General features: G+C 42.2%; 1 protein-coding gene and 1 non-coding gene across 3 annotated transcripts in view; both read left to right on the forward strand.

Moving 5' to 3' along the window:
- Window positions 1-8853, forward strand: part of mta3 (metastasis associated 1 family, member 3) — a 29804-nt gene extending 20951 nt beyond the window's left edge. Inside the window, exons 15-19 of one of the 2 annotated variants that reach the window (XM_086194961.1) lie at window positions 1713-1805; window positions 1917-2078; window positions 2573-2604; window positions 2696-2814; window positions 8089-8853. In XM_086194961.1, coding sequence (XP_086051087.1) covers window positions 1713-1805; window positions 1917-2078; window positions 2573-2604; window positions 2696-2814; window positions 8089-8260 — 578 coding nt within the window. In that variant the 3' untranslated portion in view covers window positions 8261-8853. Of the gene's footprint in view, window positions 1-1712; window positions 1806-1916; window positions 2079-2324; window positions 2433-2572; window positions 2605-2695; window positions 2815-8088 lie in introns of those variants that run through there. The other variant, XM_086194962.1, reaches the window with a different exon arrangement.
- A 4436-nt stretch (window positions 8854-13289) lies between these two features.
- Window positions 13290-13383, forward strand: trnai-uau (transfer RNA isoleucine (anticodon UAU)). The gene is made up of 2 exons: window positions 13290-13327; window positions 13348-13383. It is a non-coding gene; the product is annotated as a tRNA-Ile (tRNA).
- Window positions 13384-16398: the final 3015 nt, after the last annotated feature.

A 16398-nucleotide genomic window follows, 5' to 3' on the forward strand; every position in this document is an offset into this window, starting at 1 on the left:
TCAATTCCTCCTAACTTCTGCCTCACCAACACACTTGCAGACCACACACACACACACACACACACACACACACACACACGCATACAGAGCCACATATACACACACACACACACACATACATTCGCCACCCCTCCTCACCCTGACTGCCCTACCCATCTTTACCCAACTCTGCCCTCCGTCTGTCTCTGTTTTTATTATTGTTATTATTATTTTGGTTTTTGTATTCTCCCATCCCCTGTTTCCAATAAAGACTGCCTGTCCTCATAACTATGAGTTCTGATCATCTTTTCATTCAGTGTTTTTATTTTTAAATCTTTTATGGTTCTTAGTTACTGTGAACTGAAAGCCATGGTCGGGATTAAACGCGAAGATTTACTGGTTAAACAAAGCTGTTCCCCACCTACACGCTCTATTGAAGATACACACATCGCTCTAGTAATTAAGAACTAGCCTGTAATTGAGCTCACATTTTAGTCTGAGCTGGATATTTGCTGCGGTAGAGAGAAAAGTATTTTATTAAGAGAAGCTCTATTTTGCGCGGCGCTCCTGGCGAAGGCGCTCCTAACTTTGTGCTTTGGCGCCACGAACGTTTCACCCAGGGTGATTCCTCGTTGTAAATGCTGAATCTCAGCTTCATCTGGGGTTTTTTTGTTTTTTTTTTTTTACTTTTTTAAAAAAAATTCATTTTTTGCATTTCAAACTGTAAATTGTGTTGGGTTTTTTTTTTGTGAGTGTTTTAGACAATTGTGTTGGATAATGAGCTTTAGACAGCTTTGGCCTGATTAAACTTGAAATGAGGCAAGTGGAAGCTTTAGGAAAGAGACTTCCTGGGGTTTAAAAAAGAAAGATTAAATTCCTTCTCTTTGACTGCTTTGCTGCTGCCTGCACCCCCCAGCGTCTCCCATAAGGAGTCCTCCAAATCCTCTTGGATGGTCCGTCACCCTACCATTCACCTCCTGTCCTCGAATCATAGTCTTCACACGAAGCCATCCTGTTGTCTTGTAAATGCTGTGGACAGGATTCACCTCCCAGAATCATTCTCCCCTCCACTCTGCCGCTTCCTTCATTTTCAACGACTTGTTGCAATATTCTCACCTCATCTTCTACCTCCTTTTTGCTCTTTTCTTTCATCACTGTGTGAATGAATGTGAGAGTCCAATAAAGTCGCACCTGAAAGCATCTCCTCCGAGTCTTTGTGCTTCATGTGTCTTGTGTTACTTGTCCATCAAATCCACCACACCTCTCTTGATTGGCTGTCGAGCCCAGAGGGGACCGCAAAGGCACGCCTCCTTCCCCTTACAGCATGGATTCAAACTTCAGTGCCTGCTGCCATAACACCCTCATATTTAGATGTATGTGTTTTTTGTTCGGGTGTGTGTGTGTGTGTGTGTGTGTGTGTGTGTGTGTGTGTTGAAGCATGTACTTACATCTGTATGTGTATGTGTGGTCATCCCTGAATGCCAGTTACTATTAACTGAATTGCTCCACCTTCAAAAAAATCATTTACATCAAACATCTGTTGGAATAAATAAATGACCACTGATTTAATACATCAACATTAAATGCATGGTTCTGCTGAAATATCGATGCGAAATATACATATTTATCTAGAATGTGTATTTCAGACAAGAGAGCAAGGGATCAGTCTGAGAGCCGCTGCAGTGGTTGGTAAAATATGCATTTATATGTTTGTGTGTGCATGTTTGGTTTAGATATGTTAAGGGTGTCAGAAGGTCAGGGGACACGCCTACCCAAAACCAGAGCCGCCCAAAGGAGCACTCTGACCAGTGTTCTGCAGTTTCTAGGTAAATCAACACACACGTTCAATCGTCTAATTCAGTGTCATGTGACTCAAGTCCAGAGTTGAAAGCGTGTAGGAGCCAGTTGATGCAGCTCCCGTGTGGTGTGTCTTCCAGAGTCCCGTCCGGCGGCGCACGCCCCTCGCTCCCACCGCACCGCTGGCCTGCAGACGCCTCCCCCTCGTCGCCTCCTCTCCTCACTCCCACACGGACCCCATGGCATGCTGGGAAAACGAAGCTACCATCACCACAGCAGGACTGAGCCCGAGAGGCGCTCAGGTACACTTCTCAAGAAAATTGTATTAAATCTTGTTAAGCACTCCTGTCCTCCAAAAGAATATATATATATATATATATATTGGAAAATGCATCCCCTTTTGCTTTTAATTTTAATGTGAATGAACCTTTGGGGACTAGTCAGTGTTTACATCCAATGTTCTTGTCTTCCTTTTGCTTGATTAAATCAAATTAGTGGAAATACGCCCGGAGTTGATAACCTTTTCTGCCATTTCTTATCTAAACTAGCCCGTTGGAGAGAATGACAACTAATTCTAATGAAAACGAATCAGCAGATGGGGGTCATTTGGATAATTTGGATGATTCAACTTCAGTCTGACACTTTGTTTTTTATTGGTAACTTTACAATTTCTACTGACATTGAAACACAGTCATTAGTTGCAACACTTGTTATTAGGAAAACTAATCAAATACTACTCACAACTGAGCGATCCCCTCACGCATCTCTCTGTCACTCTGCTGGTTTTGCTCTGCAGAGAACCCAGGTACAACAGCTGGAGCTCTCCTGGTAGGGGCCCCAACACCTTTTATTACACAGATCAAACCCACCTGCGTGACAGATCATTTTAATTAAATCACGTTTATTCATATTTTGGCAGCATAATGGCCGCAACAGCAGCAGTGGGAACACCAGGGGAGGAGTGATGATCCGTAAGAGACGCCCCAATTGGATCGATGCCCCTGATGACAGCTTTTTCCTCGTCACCCGGGAGACCAGGTAAGCAAAGGTGACCCTTTTCTGAACTCTGTTTGCCTTACTGTGAATATCTGTGTGCATGCGTGTGAAGGGAAAAACAAGGGATGCTGAGCTGTGACGGAAAAGTTCCTTTTAGTCCAGTGATGCCGAGAACCGGGAAGAAAGCTGAACGACAGGTCACACAGGGAAGAAAAACTGTAGCTCTGATTTCGACAGGCTGTGGTCTCTTTATTAACAAAGAGGATCTGAAGGGTGAAAGGTGCATTTAGGAAAGGCAGGGCAAATTTATTTGTACGGATAATTCATGACCTTAAGAGCTTCATAACTGACAAAAACAAGACAAAGTGAACGTGAAAACGAAAGCACGCAGAAACCAAGCAGGAGAGAAACGTAGTTAATGTGGAAGGTTTTTAGCTTTTTTTTTTGTTTTGTTTTTTTTGGAATGTGGTTAGTTTTGTTTATGTAGTCATGGAGTTTAGTCGTTTTATTTTGACGAGGTTCGTTCCTTTTTTCTGGTACTTCAAACGACAAGCGGAACAAGAAGAACAGAAGCTGAGGAGCTCGGGCCAAGTTCCTTTCGCGTTAGGAGCCAAAATCTAAACAAGATCGGATAAAATCAGAACTCGGCAACCAAAAGCAGCTTCTCCATCCTTGGGTGGAGGCAGCAGGTGAAATCCGGTTTCATAGTTTCTGCATAATTCTGCTAAAAGCCAGACAAACACCACAGAAGCGACCCGAGCTCCTCGGCTGGTCGCGTGAGCTCCCTGCTTGGCGGGCAAACAAACAAACAAACACTCATGACACATCGTTATCATGCACACTGGATAAACGTTAATTTAGGAAAATGTTTGATTGAAAATAGTTTGGTTTTGAAAGAAAACTGTGAATTTTCAACTCTTAACTGTTCAGTAGTTTAGTCGTTGAACGCGGTAACTCAACCGTTCAGTGATTTACGGGCGGGGCAGGACCTGTCTCGCTAAACGCTACGTCGGTAGATCATTTATTTGAAATCAAATCACAAACTAAATTCAAGTTTTTTTGTTTATTCCTTCACTTTTTTTGTTTTGTTTTGAATGAACGACAATAATAATAATTTTTTTTTTTTAAAAAGCGCCTAATTTCCCGCCTTTTATGATCAAATGTGACGTCTCAGCATCCAGTGAGCCACAGTTGATTGGCCGGCATGGCTTTTATTTTTGGCAGCAGTTAAATTTGCTGAAAACTGCAGTAAATGTACACCATTTAAACAAAAAACAACAAAAGGTTGAAACTACCAGTAATCCAAACATCTCAAGAACCCAAATTTCAGTCCATCAGCACTGAGTTTACTGTGACTGAATGTAAAGTTCATGTCTGCCTGATACAAGCTGTTTTCATTGTGAAGCACTGAAATTAAAAAAAGAAGAAGAAGAAGTTTTGAATTAAAAACACAAACAAGTACGTCAGCATCTAATCAGCGATCAACAGAAATGAATGGAGAAATGGATGAAACTAAAAAAGGTGTGCAAACGTTCAGCACGTTCAGATATCAAAAGCAAACTCAGTCCTGTTGTCAGAAGTTTAACGTTAGAATCTGACGTATTTAACATAAATATTCTGTACATTGGAAAAAAAAGAAAAGACTCAGGCCTACGTACATTAATATGCGATGTCTATTTTTATATACTTATTTGCGAGCATTTTAAATTATATTCATAAAAATAAATATTAAATCATGCAATATATATTTATCTTATCCCTTATCATTAATACTCAGGGTTACATTTTCTTTTTTTTTCCATGTATTTATCTTTTTGATATTTTTCTCGATACACACACACACACACACACACACACACACACACACACATACACACACACACACACTCTCAGACACTGTGGCCCAAACGTGTGCATGCTGATAATGGCCGGCATGTCTGTATGTGAGAGAGAAAGATGTTCTTCCATTAAGCCCGTGTCTAAATGAGCCATGGCACCCAGCCCTCGCAGCCGCCTTCGGACCGCCGCAGCTAAAATTAGAGCTGCTAACTAGTGCAGATGGGCCAGCGAGGAGCCAGGCACGGCCAGGCCCTGAGTGGAAATATCATTACCACATTAACCATGGCTGCACTCATACGGATCAATCGCTCACCGCCAAAATCAACATCAACGCGCGCGCGTGCGTGCGTGTGTGTGTGTGTGCGCGTGCGTGCGTGTGTGCGTGCGAGCTGCAGCCTTTGTTGTGTTCTGCTGCCACCCGCTCTCCTACTACACAATTAATGCTTCTGTGAGGATGCTTCATAGATCTGCATGATCGGACGTTTCATTTTCTTCTCCCTCTCTTATTCTCTCTTAGTGTGGTGAAGAATGCAGCGTGTCACAGAGCAGAGAGAGGGATGGGAGTGAGAGATCACGCCCACTTATTCAAGACGAAGGAACTGAAAAAGGCAGCAAATTAGTTAGTGCTTTTCCTAACACAGGTTACGTAGTGTTTTTGCATAGTGACTCCAAAGTAGAGTACGTAGAAAAAAAAAATGAGCTCATGATGAAATTCTATATGTATCTATGAGGGCATGAATCAATAAGTCACTGAACAAGAGAATTAAAAACTGATTGTGGAGCTAAACGGAAGGTCAGAGAACCGGTGAGGTTCGTCTTCTGGCCGCGACGTTTCAAAGGTCGCTAATGTTTTTCACATTAGGCGTGAAGACGCTCACAGCTACTTTGAAATGAGCTCCCAGGATGACACACGCACACCGTGGCGTGACTCGTTACTGTTGCTGAACCAGCTGGTTGCTTTAGAATGGAATATCGGAATCCGATAGCTGCGTCATTCACCTTCATGTCGCAGAGATTCCTAGATTCCATTCCAGAGCTCGTATCGGATCATAAACCTGACGTAACGTGAGACATGTGATCGATCCATTTTTTTTTAATGTATATATGTACAGTTCAAATAAACAGCATTGGAATGCATTCAAATGTGACTGATAAAGTGATATATGGTTTAAAAATAATGCCCACAACAACAATAAGAGTAACGATAACATTTAAGGAAAAAAAAAAAAAAGAGTTCTGGTATCCAATTGGAATTGAAAAATGTGAATTGGTGCACTTCCAGCTGTCGAGGAACTCTTCTTCAGTACCTAAAGATGAAATCTTTTATTTTCTTAATGTTGTAAAACTTCTTTGAGTGGAAAAAAAAAATGCTCGCATGTTGAAACGTAACACTAAAAAGTTAAAACAGATAAATGAAGCTAAAGCATATTTTGGTAAATTGCTTTTTATCTTCCTGTTTGGAGAACCCGGAGTGTGTGGAGATGCCGGTGAACTGAAAAATAAAAGCATAGATTTGTAGTGTAATGTGTTCATTAACTTCAGTTTTGTGGATTGTGGATTTTAGGAACCGTAATCGAAGTGAAAGTATTGGTGAAGGTTCCGCTAACAAACTTTGTTGTATGTTGTAACCCTAACTGTTGAGAAAACTAGTAAAGATAATAAAAATTGTAGCTGTATGCCTCTGCTTTGTCTGCCTGTTACAGTGACCTTTGACCCCCGATATGTTTTCAGTTCGTCCTTGAGTCTCGGTGGACGTTTGTGGCAAATTTGATGAAATTCCTCAAAGGTGTTCCAGAGATATGAGGCTTCTCTGCCTCTTAACCTTTGACCCTTCAAATATTTTCAATTCATCCTTGAATCCCAGTGGAGGTTGGCGGCAAAATCGTGAGGTATTCCAAAAATTTTTACTACATTCGTAAAATAATGGAAAATTGTGGCCGTATCCCTCTGCGTTGTCTGCCTGCCACAGTGACCTTTGACCTCCACAATGTTTTCGGTTCATCCTTGAGTCCCAGTGGATGTTTTTTTTGGGGGGGGGGGCAAATTTGGAGAATTCCCTCTCTGTTTTCCAGAGATTCTGCATTCGTGTGAGGTTCGAGTTTACCCTTTGACCCCCCCAAGTAGTTTGGTTTCATCCTTGAGTCCAAGCAGATGTTTGTGGCACATGTAAAAAAAAATAATAAATTATAGCTGTATGCCTCTTACCGCTCCAACATTTTCAGTTCATCCTTGAGTCCCAGCAGACAAATTTGAAGAGATTTTTCCCTCGAGGTGTTCCAGAGATGTTGGGACGCGAACAGAAGTTGCCTTTAGCTTTTTTTTCTCTTTTTTTTCTGGTTGTTGTTCATGTTAACGCTGCAACTTAATGGAGGATGTTGAGAATTTGGAGAAGAGGGAGAGTAGAAAGAGAGCGGCGCTCAGCAGCTCCACGTGTTTGAGAATAGATTTGACATGTTTGCTCTCGACCTTTCAACGCGCAGCTGAACAGACAAACAGCAGCACAGCGTTATAATCCGTCCTGTTCGTTTCATCTCCTGCTCTAGCGATACATATGTCTGCGGCGAACATTGTACCTGACAGATGTGTGCGTGTGTGCGCGCGCGTACGTGTGTGTTTGATGCATGTCCTCTCAAGCACATTTACCGTGCTTGAATGTCCAGGCTTCGTACTGTGCGCTGTCTTCATGAGTGCTCTTGTATCAGCAGCAGGGATCTAGAGGAAACTGGGTTTAGGTTTTCTTTCCAGTTCAGAACTTAAGAAAAATTCTTTCTTTCTTTTTTTTTTACACTGAGAGGTCGGGAGAGTATAGAAGCACACAAAAATGGCTTTGCTGTGCATTCAATACATGGAGGTTATTTATATCCAGATGAATTCCACGTGCACTCTCGTCAGAGTGGGCCAGCGGTCTGGCGTGTAGTGAATGCCAACCGAGCCCCTTGATAAGCCACTTAAATCCTGCGGATGTTCTTGGTGCTTTCCTAACAATAGAGATGTTCATTAGTTCGTCTGTTTCCGATGCTCAGAACAGGTTGCACATTGCTTGAGTGAATCCCTTTAAAATGAGAAAAAGTGTTTCTGATTATGTTCTCCCTCTCTATCAAGGTTTTTTTTCTCCCTCTTGCGGTCTTTCCTCTTTATGAAATGTATTCATCTTATATTCTCTCGTTTATCTTTTTTTTTGTCATAGATAAGAAACTTTGGAATGACTTACTTTACTCTCATATGAAGCTCCTTCTGTTGCTGCCACATTGCCTAGATCTTCTTGTCCGGCCCTCGTTAGGATGGCAAACATTTCCCCAAAACGCTGGCGGTGTTCTTTTAAAGTTGGAGACAGGAGTGCAACACAGCCTCTCTAAGAGAAGGCAAATCAATTTTGGAGAACTTAAGAATAGAATTTGTTCAGACTTTATGGAACTGATGTAATCCCTTCATCAGTGCATCTTCGCTTATGGCCCTGTCTTGTCTCCACCCCTGCAGGAGGGCCAGACGGCTGCTGTCCCGCTCTCAGCTGAGGCACGCTTGCCGGCAGCCCTGCGAGCAGATCACCCTACGCAGGGTCTCCCAGGGTCCACCGCAGGGGCTCGTCCTCGCCCCGCCACACCCTCACCCCAGCCTGAGGATGCGAGGCCCCATTGTCATCCACGACTGATTGAACCTGGACCCTTCACACTCTAATTGCATACGCACGAACACCTCTTTTTCTCTCGTGAAAAAAACCCCCCCAACCCAACAACAAAAAAAACGAAACAAAAAAAACCCCTCCTTTTGCTTTTAATAATAATTTATCCGTCTGTCTAACAGTTTGGCAGCGGACGGATGTGATGAGCCGTGATGCAATAGAAACATACACCTGACCTGTCTTTAATCGCTGGGAATGTGTCTGTACATACACTCACTTGCCAATTTATTAGGCACACTCGGACACAAATGTCAAATGCAACATCTTTACGAGGATTTTAATCTTCGGTTGTGATGGAATCTGCTGAAGAGAGATTAATTTAACCGTAAGCCGACCAGACATTCAGCTCCCAGGATAACCCGGTTTTATCCAGGTGAACCTAACTAATTTTTAAGTGAGTGTATCCATACATGAGCGCATGTGAGAGTGTGTATGTGAGAACATGATGTGTGCCGTTCTTAATTTTTATGGATGGACATAACAACCGAACTTTGTGTGACTTTTGTGTTGATTGTGACTTGTGAAGTTTTAGCAGTTTGTAAGTTTTGGGAAAACAAGTGGTGGTGGGGGTGGGGGTGGGGGGATGGGAGGGATGGGATGGGGGTTGGGAAATGCATTGTGGGAGATAACTTTCTTTTATAAATCAGAGTAGTCATGTGCAAGTCGATGAAACCTCGGTGGGGTAGGTGCTGGATTAAAGAGTCCATTAAGTTACAACACAAGGAGACCCGTAGTTGATTTTATTTGCACCGTTCAAACAACGAGCCATCTCCCGCAAACACCCACCAGACGGAAAGGCTATGATCATACACTGTAAAAACCAAAGTTTTGCCAAAAATATTTGTCTAATTTCCAGTTCAAAATCTCAGTTATTGTAAGACCGAAACAGGGTAAACGGGTTTACGTTGAAGAAATGTGAAGAACTAACTTTTTTGGGGGGGTGGGGGGGTGGGGTCAAGTCATCCTCTCCAGAGCCAGGCAAGAGGATACACACCCCTCTCCTCTCTGAGTGTCCAGTAGGGAGCTAAGATCCACACGAGCCAGCTTATTACTAGTTAGCTTAGCACAGTGAATGGTAGTGTATGGGAAGTGTTAGCACACCTTCGCCAAAAGTCGTCAGGTACGCTTTTAGCAAAAAAAAAACAACAACCAAAAAAACAGTCTTTGCCTGCATTAAGGGTTTTCTGTAATATTTGTAATGAAATCATTTAAAAATGAGAAGTAATCTTAGAATAGATCATGTAGCTGGAACTATTATCTTAACTTTGTTCTGCTGGTGATGACATAAGGAGCAACTGTCCACCGCCGAGCGGGGGCCGACTTTGTTAGAGAGGATGTGGGTTACCACTGTAAAAACCCCAGTCCTTACGTTTGAGAGAGGTATGCTAACACTTCCCATCCACTACCATTCATTGCGCTAAGCTAACTAGCAGTGGGTCTGTGGGTCTGCAGCTCCCTAATCCACAAAAAGACACGAGAGTGGGATCTATCTTCTGGTCTAACTCTGGGGGTCGACATCAAGTGTATTCCCCCCAAAATTGGTGTGTTCCTTTAACAAGTACATTTCTTTACTACATTGGCAGATGTTTGGTCATTGCCAACACTGTTGAGATTTGGGGGGGGGGGGGGGGGGCTTGTAATAAGTACAATAAAACAAGCTTGTTTTTTGTTTTTTTTTTGGTTTTTACTAGGAATCAGACAACTATACTTAGCAAGACTTTTTACAGTGTTTTTCATCAATAACAAGCTTCTTTTGTACTGCAAGAGGAGACGAGTGTCCAACACTAATATTGAAAAAAAAAAATGCACAACACAAGACGGTACTGGTGGCCTTTTAAGAAACGGCTGCTGCAAACCTTCATCCTTAACTCTGTGAGGTGGAACCGATATTGAACAGAACCTCTAGAACTAAAAAGGTTATTCATGAAGAGTCTCCAGTTAGAACAAGGCGAAGAGAGCCAGCTTACATCCAGCAGCTTAGCGCTAAGCCTCCCTTACGTAGGCTATAAAATATTGTATATTTCATTACAGCACTGTAAATTCTACTCATCCAATTCTGTGGCCGACTGAACCTACGGAACCCTGACTTGGGTTCTAAAGCACTTCCTGGGCAGCGGAAAGGGGCGTGGATCTGTAACATTTTCCTCAACGCTGTGATGCACTGGCAACATTTTGAAGCAGGAGGATGAGCTGCTGTTCTTTGCTTCCCTCTGCTGCATGACAATATCACCAGAGGGCGCGGCCTCAAAACGTCGCCAGGTCATCCGACCGGCCTTCAGGTGTGTTCACACTCTTGAGTTTCAAATCTGGCATCGCCGCCGCATGTCTTTCTGAGGTGAGAACCTCCGCTGACCGATGGGGGTCACATGATTTCTTCTCTTTCATTCAGAATGTTTATGTTAGTGTTCCCTGTATGTCATGTGTTGAATTATGAATATGCTGAGAATTATAATAACAACGATAATAAAAAACAACAACAACACAATGTCAGATTATGGTGTCCAGTCTCCCTGAGTCATTTAGATTATGACAGCATGTCTCCCATCCATCTCCTCCATCTTTCTGCCTTGTGTTGCTCATGGGGGTGGCGGGGGGGGGGGGGGTTGATTGATGGGGCCTGGTAGACGCCGTGGCCGGCGTAAGGATGTCGTGAAATACCCCCACGAAATATGGCAACTTGGAAGAGTGATGAGGAATGAGGAGTGCTCTCAGAATATAAATAGCCCTCCTGAAAATGCCTCCGGGGGGATTTTTTTGCTGTAAGCGTGTGGAGTTTTGTCCAGAAGAGTTTTATCACGTGAGCAGCATCAAAAATGCAACCGCAGTCAAACGCTGCACTTTTCCTGGGTTCGTTTTCTACGCATTTTTCCTTGAAGGCGCAAATCAGGCTGAACCCCACATGTTTTAATTGGATTTGTCAGTCAGCGATGGAGCTCGTGGAGTTGGGGAAGAAGTTTTCCGTTAATATACCATAACAGCTGCACAGTTGAGATAAAACTTGAACTTTTCTGGAGCAGTAAATGCACCAAATATAAGACCCACATGTGATTGTTGCGTCGGGGGCAGGGCATTAGACGAAAAGTGCTATAAACGCCAGTACTTCATACAGTATCAGTACACTTACTTCTAATGAACATTGATATTTTGTTAAAAAAAAAAACCCACAGGGCTCTGATGTTGCCATTTCGAATAAAAAAAAGAAGATATATATTGAGGTAATAAGACATAATTTGTTCCCTCAATTCAATACTATCTCATATTTTTGAACAGGCTATATGATGTGGCCACAAAATACCTAAGTTGAGGGAACCAGTTATATCTTGTCATAAATTGTGGTAACAACTTATACCTCCAGGCCCGTAAATAAATATCTAAATTGAGGGAACGAGTTGCAGCCTGTGGCCTCAAAAGAAATAAATGGGGGGGGGGGGCATTATGTTTTGAGGCCACAAATTAACCTTCAGTCCACCTTTTAATAAATGACTCAGGACCAAATCGAAGAACTTTAAATGTTTTTTTTTTCTCTCTATGAAACTCCAGGGCTCCATTAAGACATTATCATCATATAAAACTATAAACAGATCCGCGTTAACAAGCTATTTATGATACACGTGGCTTAGAGAGACACTAAGCTACACTTTGTGCTTTGTTGTACATTTGAGAAATCAACCATGGATAAAGTAATCCCCGTTTTTTGCCTTCTGGAGGGTGTTTGTCTTCAATTGTACAGATATCGTGGCATATATTTGATAAATCTTTTACACAATGCATTGATTACCTCTGTGTTGTGATATTATCGTGCGCACATTATTGAAATTGTATCACATTGTGAGTTATTCTGTGATTCCCCACCCTTGTTGTTGAGTACATCCTTCCTTGAATGTCCAGCTCTCTCTCCTCCCGTGTTGGAGGCTGGAGACCTTTGCCCACGTTCCACCTCAGGATTATTTTCACACCGAGGCTGGAGTGACAACCCCTGGTTGTTTATCCCCAAAAAACAAAAAACAAACTGCTAGAGTGGGTTGGTGCTATGGTCATTTTCACATAGTTGTAGCAAATTGCTCCATTTTATAAAAACTGATCCTTGGTGTAAAACATTTAAAGACAAAGAACCCACTGAAATGAAGGCTACTTAGCATTTTAGCTGTTTCACAACAGAGTACATGAGGGAATACTGCTACCTTCAAGTACTGCCAATTATCTTACGAATGGATTTCATAGGAAAGCATTTTTTTTTGCGTACTTGAAAATATACTGTAATTTTTGTTTAAATACATTAGTATTGCAGTTTGCATTAATACTTTCTGTTGCTGCCTTTGTGGTTTCTGTTCATGGCAAAACGTCCGTCAAAGGGGCACAAATGAAAATGAGCCCTGGCTTGTTTAAAAATCTGCCGTTGATATATTGTCCATATCATAAATAAACGAAATAAGACCTGCTGTACAATACCTGTTGTTTGGAACACCTTTACATTTATATATATATATATATATATATATGTGTGTGTGTGTGTGTGTGTGTGTATGTATATACGTGTATATGTATGTATATACGTATATATATATACATACACACACACACACACATATATATATACGTATATATATATATATATATATATATATATATATATATATATTATACGTATATATATATGTATATATTATACGTATATATATATATATGTTTTGTTATTTTGTTGCTTTCTTTTTTTCCCAGCAGGGACAATGAAATTCAAGAGGTCGTAATGTTGTTCTTTGAATTCGGAGCTTGATGAGAGGTACGTGAACGCAGCATGTGAGTCGTCTTTTTAAAAGCCGCTTTCGGCGGTGCGACCACCGGCAGCGTCCGCGCAGGTTAACACCTTGTCCCTTCTTTTACACGATGCACTCGGTGGATTACAATGATAATAATAATTATTATTATTTTAAAAAAGAAAACATCCGACTCAGATATTCATATGTTCTTCTAACTGTTTTTGAACAAGGTGAACCCGGAAGCTCCAGTGGCGCAATCGGTTAGCGCGCGGTACTTATAAGACAGTATGCAGCGGAGCAATGCCGAGGTTGTGAGTTCGAGCCTCACCTGGAGCAGAGTTTTTAGGCCAATCCTCGCGTGGTGACAGCGGAGCGAATCACCAATTAGTCGCTAGCCTCTGACGCTGCGTATCTATGACGTCACGAGGTGATTTCCCCCACCCCCCAACACAACCGTCATCATCTAGAGAAAGTTAGACAAGATAATGGTGGGCGTTCATTAATGTTTCACTCTTCAGTGTTGATTGTGATTGGAGTTGTAAGGTAACTGAGTAGTAAGGGAATATTTGTGTTATGGATGCTGCACCAAGTGAGTACGGACAGTCAGGACTGGGACTGACAGTCAAGATTCTGAATGAGTCGGGGTTCTGATTCCGGGTCAAGATAAAAGGCTGAGATGACAGTCAAGATTCTGATTGGGTCGAGATGAACGGCTGAGATGAGAGTCAGGTTTCTGACTGCTAGTCACAATGACACACTGAGATGACAGTCAGGACTCCTGATTGGGTCAAGATGAGAGACTGAGATGACAGTCAGGACTCCTGATTGGGTCAAGATGAGAGACTGAGATGACAGTCAGGACTCCTGATTGGGTCAAGATGAGAGACTGACATGATAGTCAGGACTCCTGATTGGGTCAAGATGAGAGACTGACATGACAGTCAGGACTCCTGATTGGGTCAAGATGAGAGACTGACATGACAGTCAGGACTCCTGATTGGGTCAAGATGAAAGACTGACATGACAGTCAGGACTCCTGATTGGGTCAAGATGAGAGACTGAGATGACAGTCAGGACTCCTGATTGGGTCAAGATGAGAGACTGAGATGGGTGACGCTTAGTGACATCATCACACATCTCCATGCCGCACCCCCCCCCCCCCCAAGAACACACTCTCCACGGTTTTGAACACCAAACCATCATCAATAAAAAATCTCAGATTAATGTTGAATATAAAGCAAAGCACTGAAATGTCCAAACGTGTTCATTGAAATCATCCTAACACTCATGACGATCATCATAATAACGAGAACAATCCCAAACAAAGCAGGCAGGGAATAAAGGAGATTTTCTCCCGATATCTTTTATTATCTATTGTTAAGTCTGTATATATTTCAGTCTTGTTTTTCTTTATCTTTCTTTTTTTGAGTCCTATCTTTCACTACCAATGCCTCATGTGATTTTAAAAATATTACACAGGGTGGAAAGGTTATAATGTATATATATATATATGACAATATTGCGCTTGGACTTCTTAAAATTTATAGGAATATATTATTTGTTGCCGTGATAAAGTTTATGTGAGATGGCTTTCTTTGTCTGCGTGAATATTCTCCGTCCACTCATTCACAAGCTGTTCAGCAGCGGTCTCTTCAGGTGAACAGGTGGAACTGCTACTTTGTTGTGAGAATAGCATTTGATCACTAGAGAGCAGTACAACCACACCAGACAGAGACTAGAGCTTTTTTTTTTTTTTTTCTCACACAAAAATATTGTTTTTCAAACTGTGCTGTGCTGCACTCCTCCTTTTTATTCATATTCAAAAAAGCATAACTAATTAAATGTGTGAATTATTACATTTTTTTGTTGCTACTTCTGGTGAAAAATACCTCGGATGAAGCGCCTTATTTTTAAAGAGCAGGCGCATCGCTGTAGTCACTTTCTTAAAATCGGATGATGTAAACTATCATGTTATCTTCAGTGACATCATTTTATTTCACTGTCCCATTCTGTATTTATGTATCTGTATTTGCATGTGTGTGTGTGTGTGTGTGTGTGTGTGTGTGTGTGTGTGTGTGTGTGTGTGTGTGTGTGTGTGTGTGTGTGTGTGTGTGTGTGTGTGTGTGTGTGGGCCTGTCATTCTAAGCCTTGTAAAGCTGGGAATGAACAAGCAGAAGATTGCAGTAATGATGTGACCCAGATGTCCCGGGTGCCGACTGAAAATGAGAGTGCAGATCAGGGTCTTGTACCTACAGTCCCTCCCTCCCTCCCTCCTTCCATCCGGCCCTGGGGGGCACAATCACAGAGTCTTTAACAGCGGGGAATATGTGTTGGGTGTGTGTGCTCATCCGATCCCTGTAAACATGAGGGATCCGATTTTGGAGTGCGTGTGCCGCTTGTTCTTGGTGCTCCAGATTAGATCAGTTTTTTTTTTTTTAATTTACTCTCCTCAGCTGTCCCCATAAAATGCTAAAAGCTTAGCAGCATTGCCCCTTCCTCCTCTTCCTCCTCCTTGTCCTCCTTGTCCTCCTCCTCCTCTTAACCCATCCCCTGAGGTGACCAGGTGGTGGAACAATCACGCACCACCCTGGCAGTAGGCTCAGCGGGCCACTTTGCTCAATGAGAAGCTCAGCAGTTAGAGTGGTGCGAACGTGTGTGTGTGTGTGTGTGTGTGTGTGTGTGTGTGTGTGTGTGTGTGTGTGTGTGTGTGTGTGTGTGTGTGTGTCAGGGATTGTTTTGTGTAAAGGGGACAAAAGACAGAGAGTTTAATATTTGGGATAAGCTGTGATTGAACATCCTGAGATCAGAGCAGAATGATCAAATTCTGCTAGTGATAATCCCTCATCTTGGAAAATTAAATACCACTCCGCTGTCTCTCTTCTGCTGTGTAACCCCCCCCCCTCCACACACACACACACACACACACACACACACACACACACACACACACACACAGTGTGTTGGAGCTGGGTCTTAATCTGACCCGTGTCTCATAACCCCAGTTGGTTCCTTTGGGACTTGTTCTGATATCTGATGAGTTTTTCATTAATAAGAATCAAGTCTAATTCTGAGGGAAAAACACAAAATGACAACAGATAAGCCCTGCTTTCCCCCATCACACACACACACACACACACACACACACACACACACACACACACACACACACACACACACACACACTTCTGATACACTGATACACTATCCAACTAAACATCTTCACACACATTTATACTCATGTTTCCACAATAATCTCCCTGGTTTTATTCACTAGAGCCTACATTTTATTTCTTGTCCTTTTCATTTTCTTTGTTTAAAAAAAAAATTTAAAAAAATGAAATATCACCTCCT

Source organism: Aulostomus chinensis, chromosome 23 (genome assembly GCF_037954235.1).
Source record: "Aulostomus chinensis isolate RoL2024-O1b breed Wild chromosome 23, RoL_Achi_v1.0, whole genome shotgun sequence".
In the NCBI taxonomy this organism is placed as follows: domain Eukaryota; kingdom Metazoa; phylum Chordata; class Actinopteri; order Syngnathiformes; family Aulostomidae; genus Aulostomus; species Aulostomus chinensis.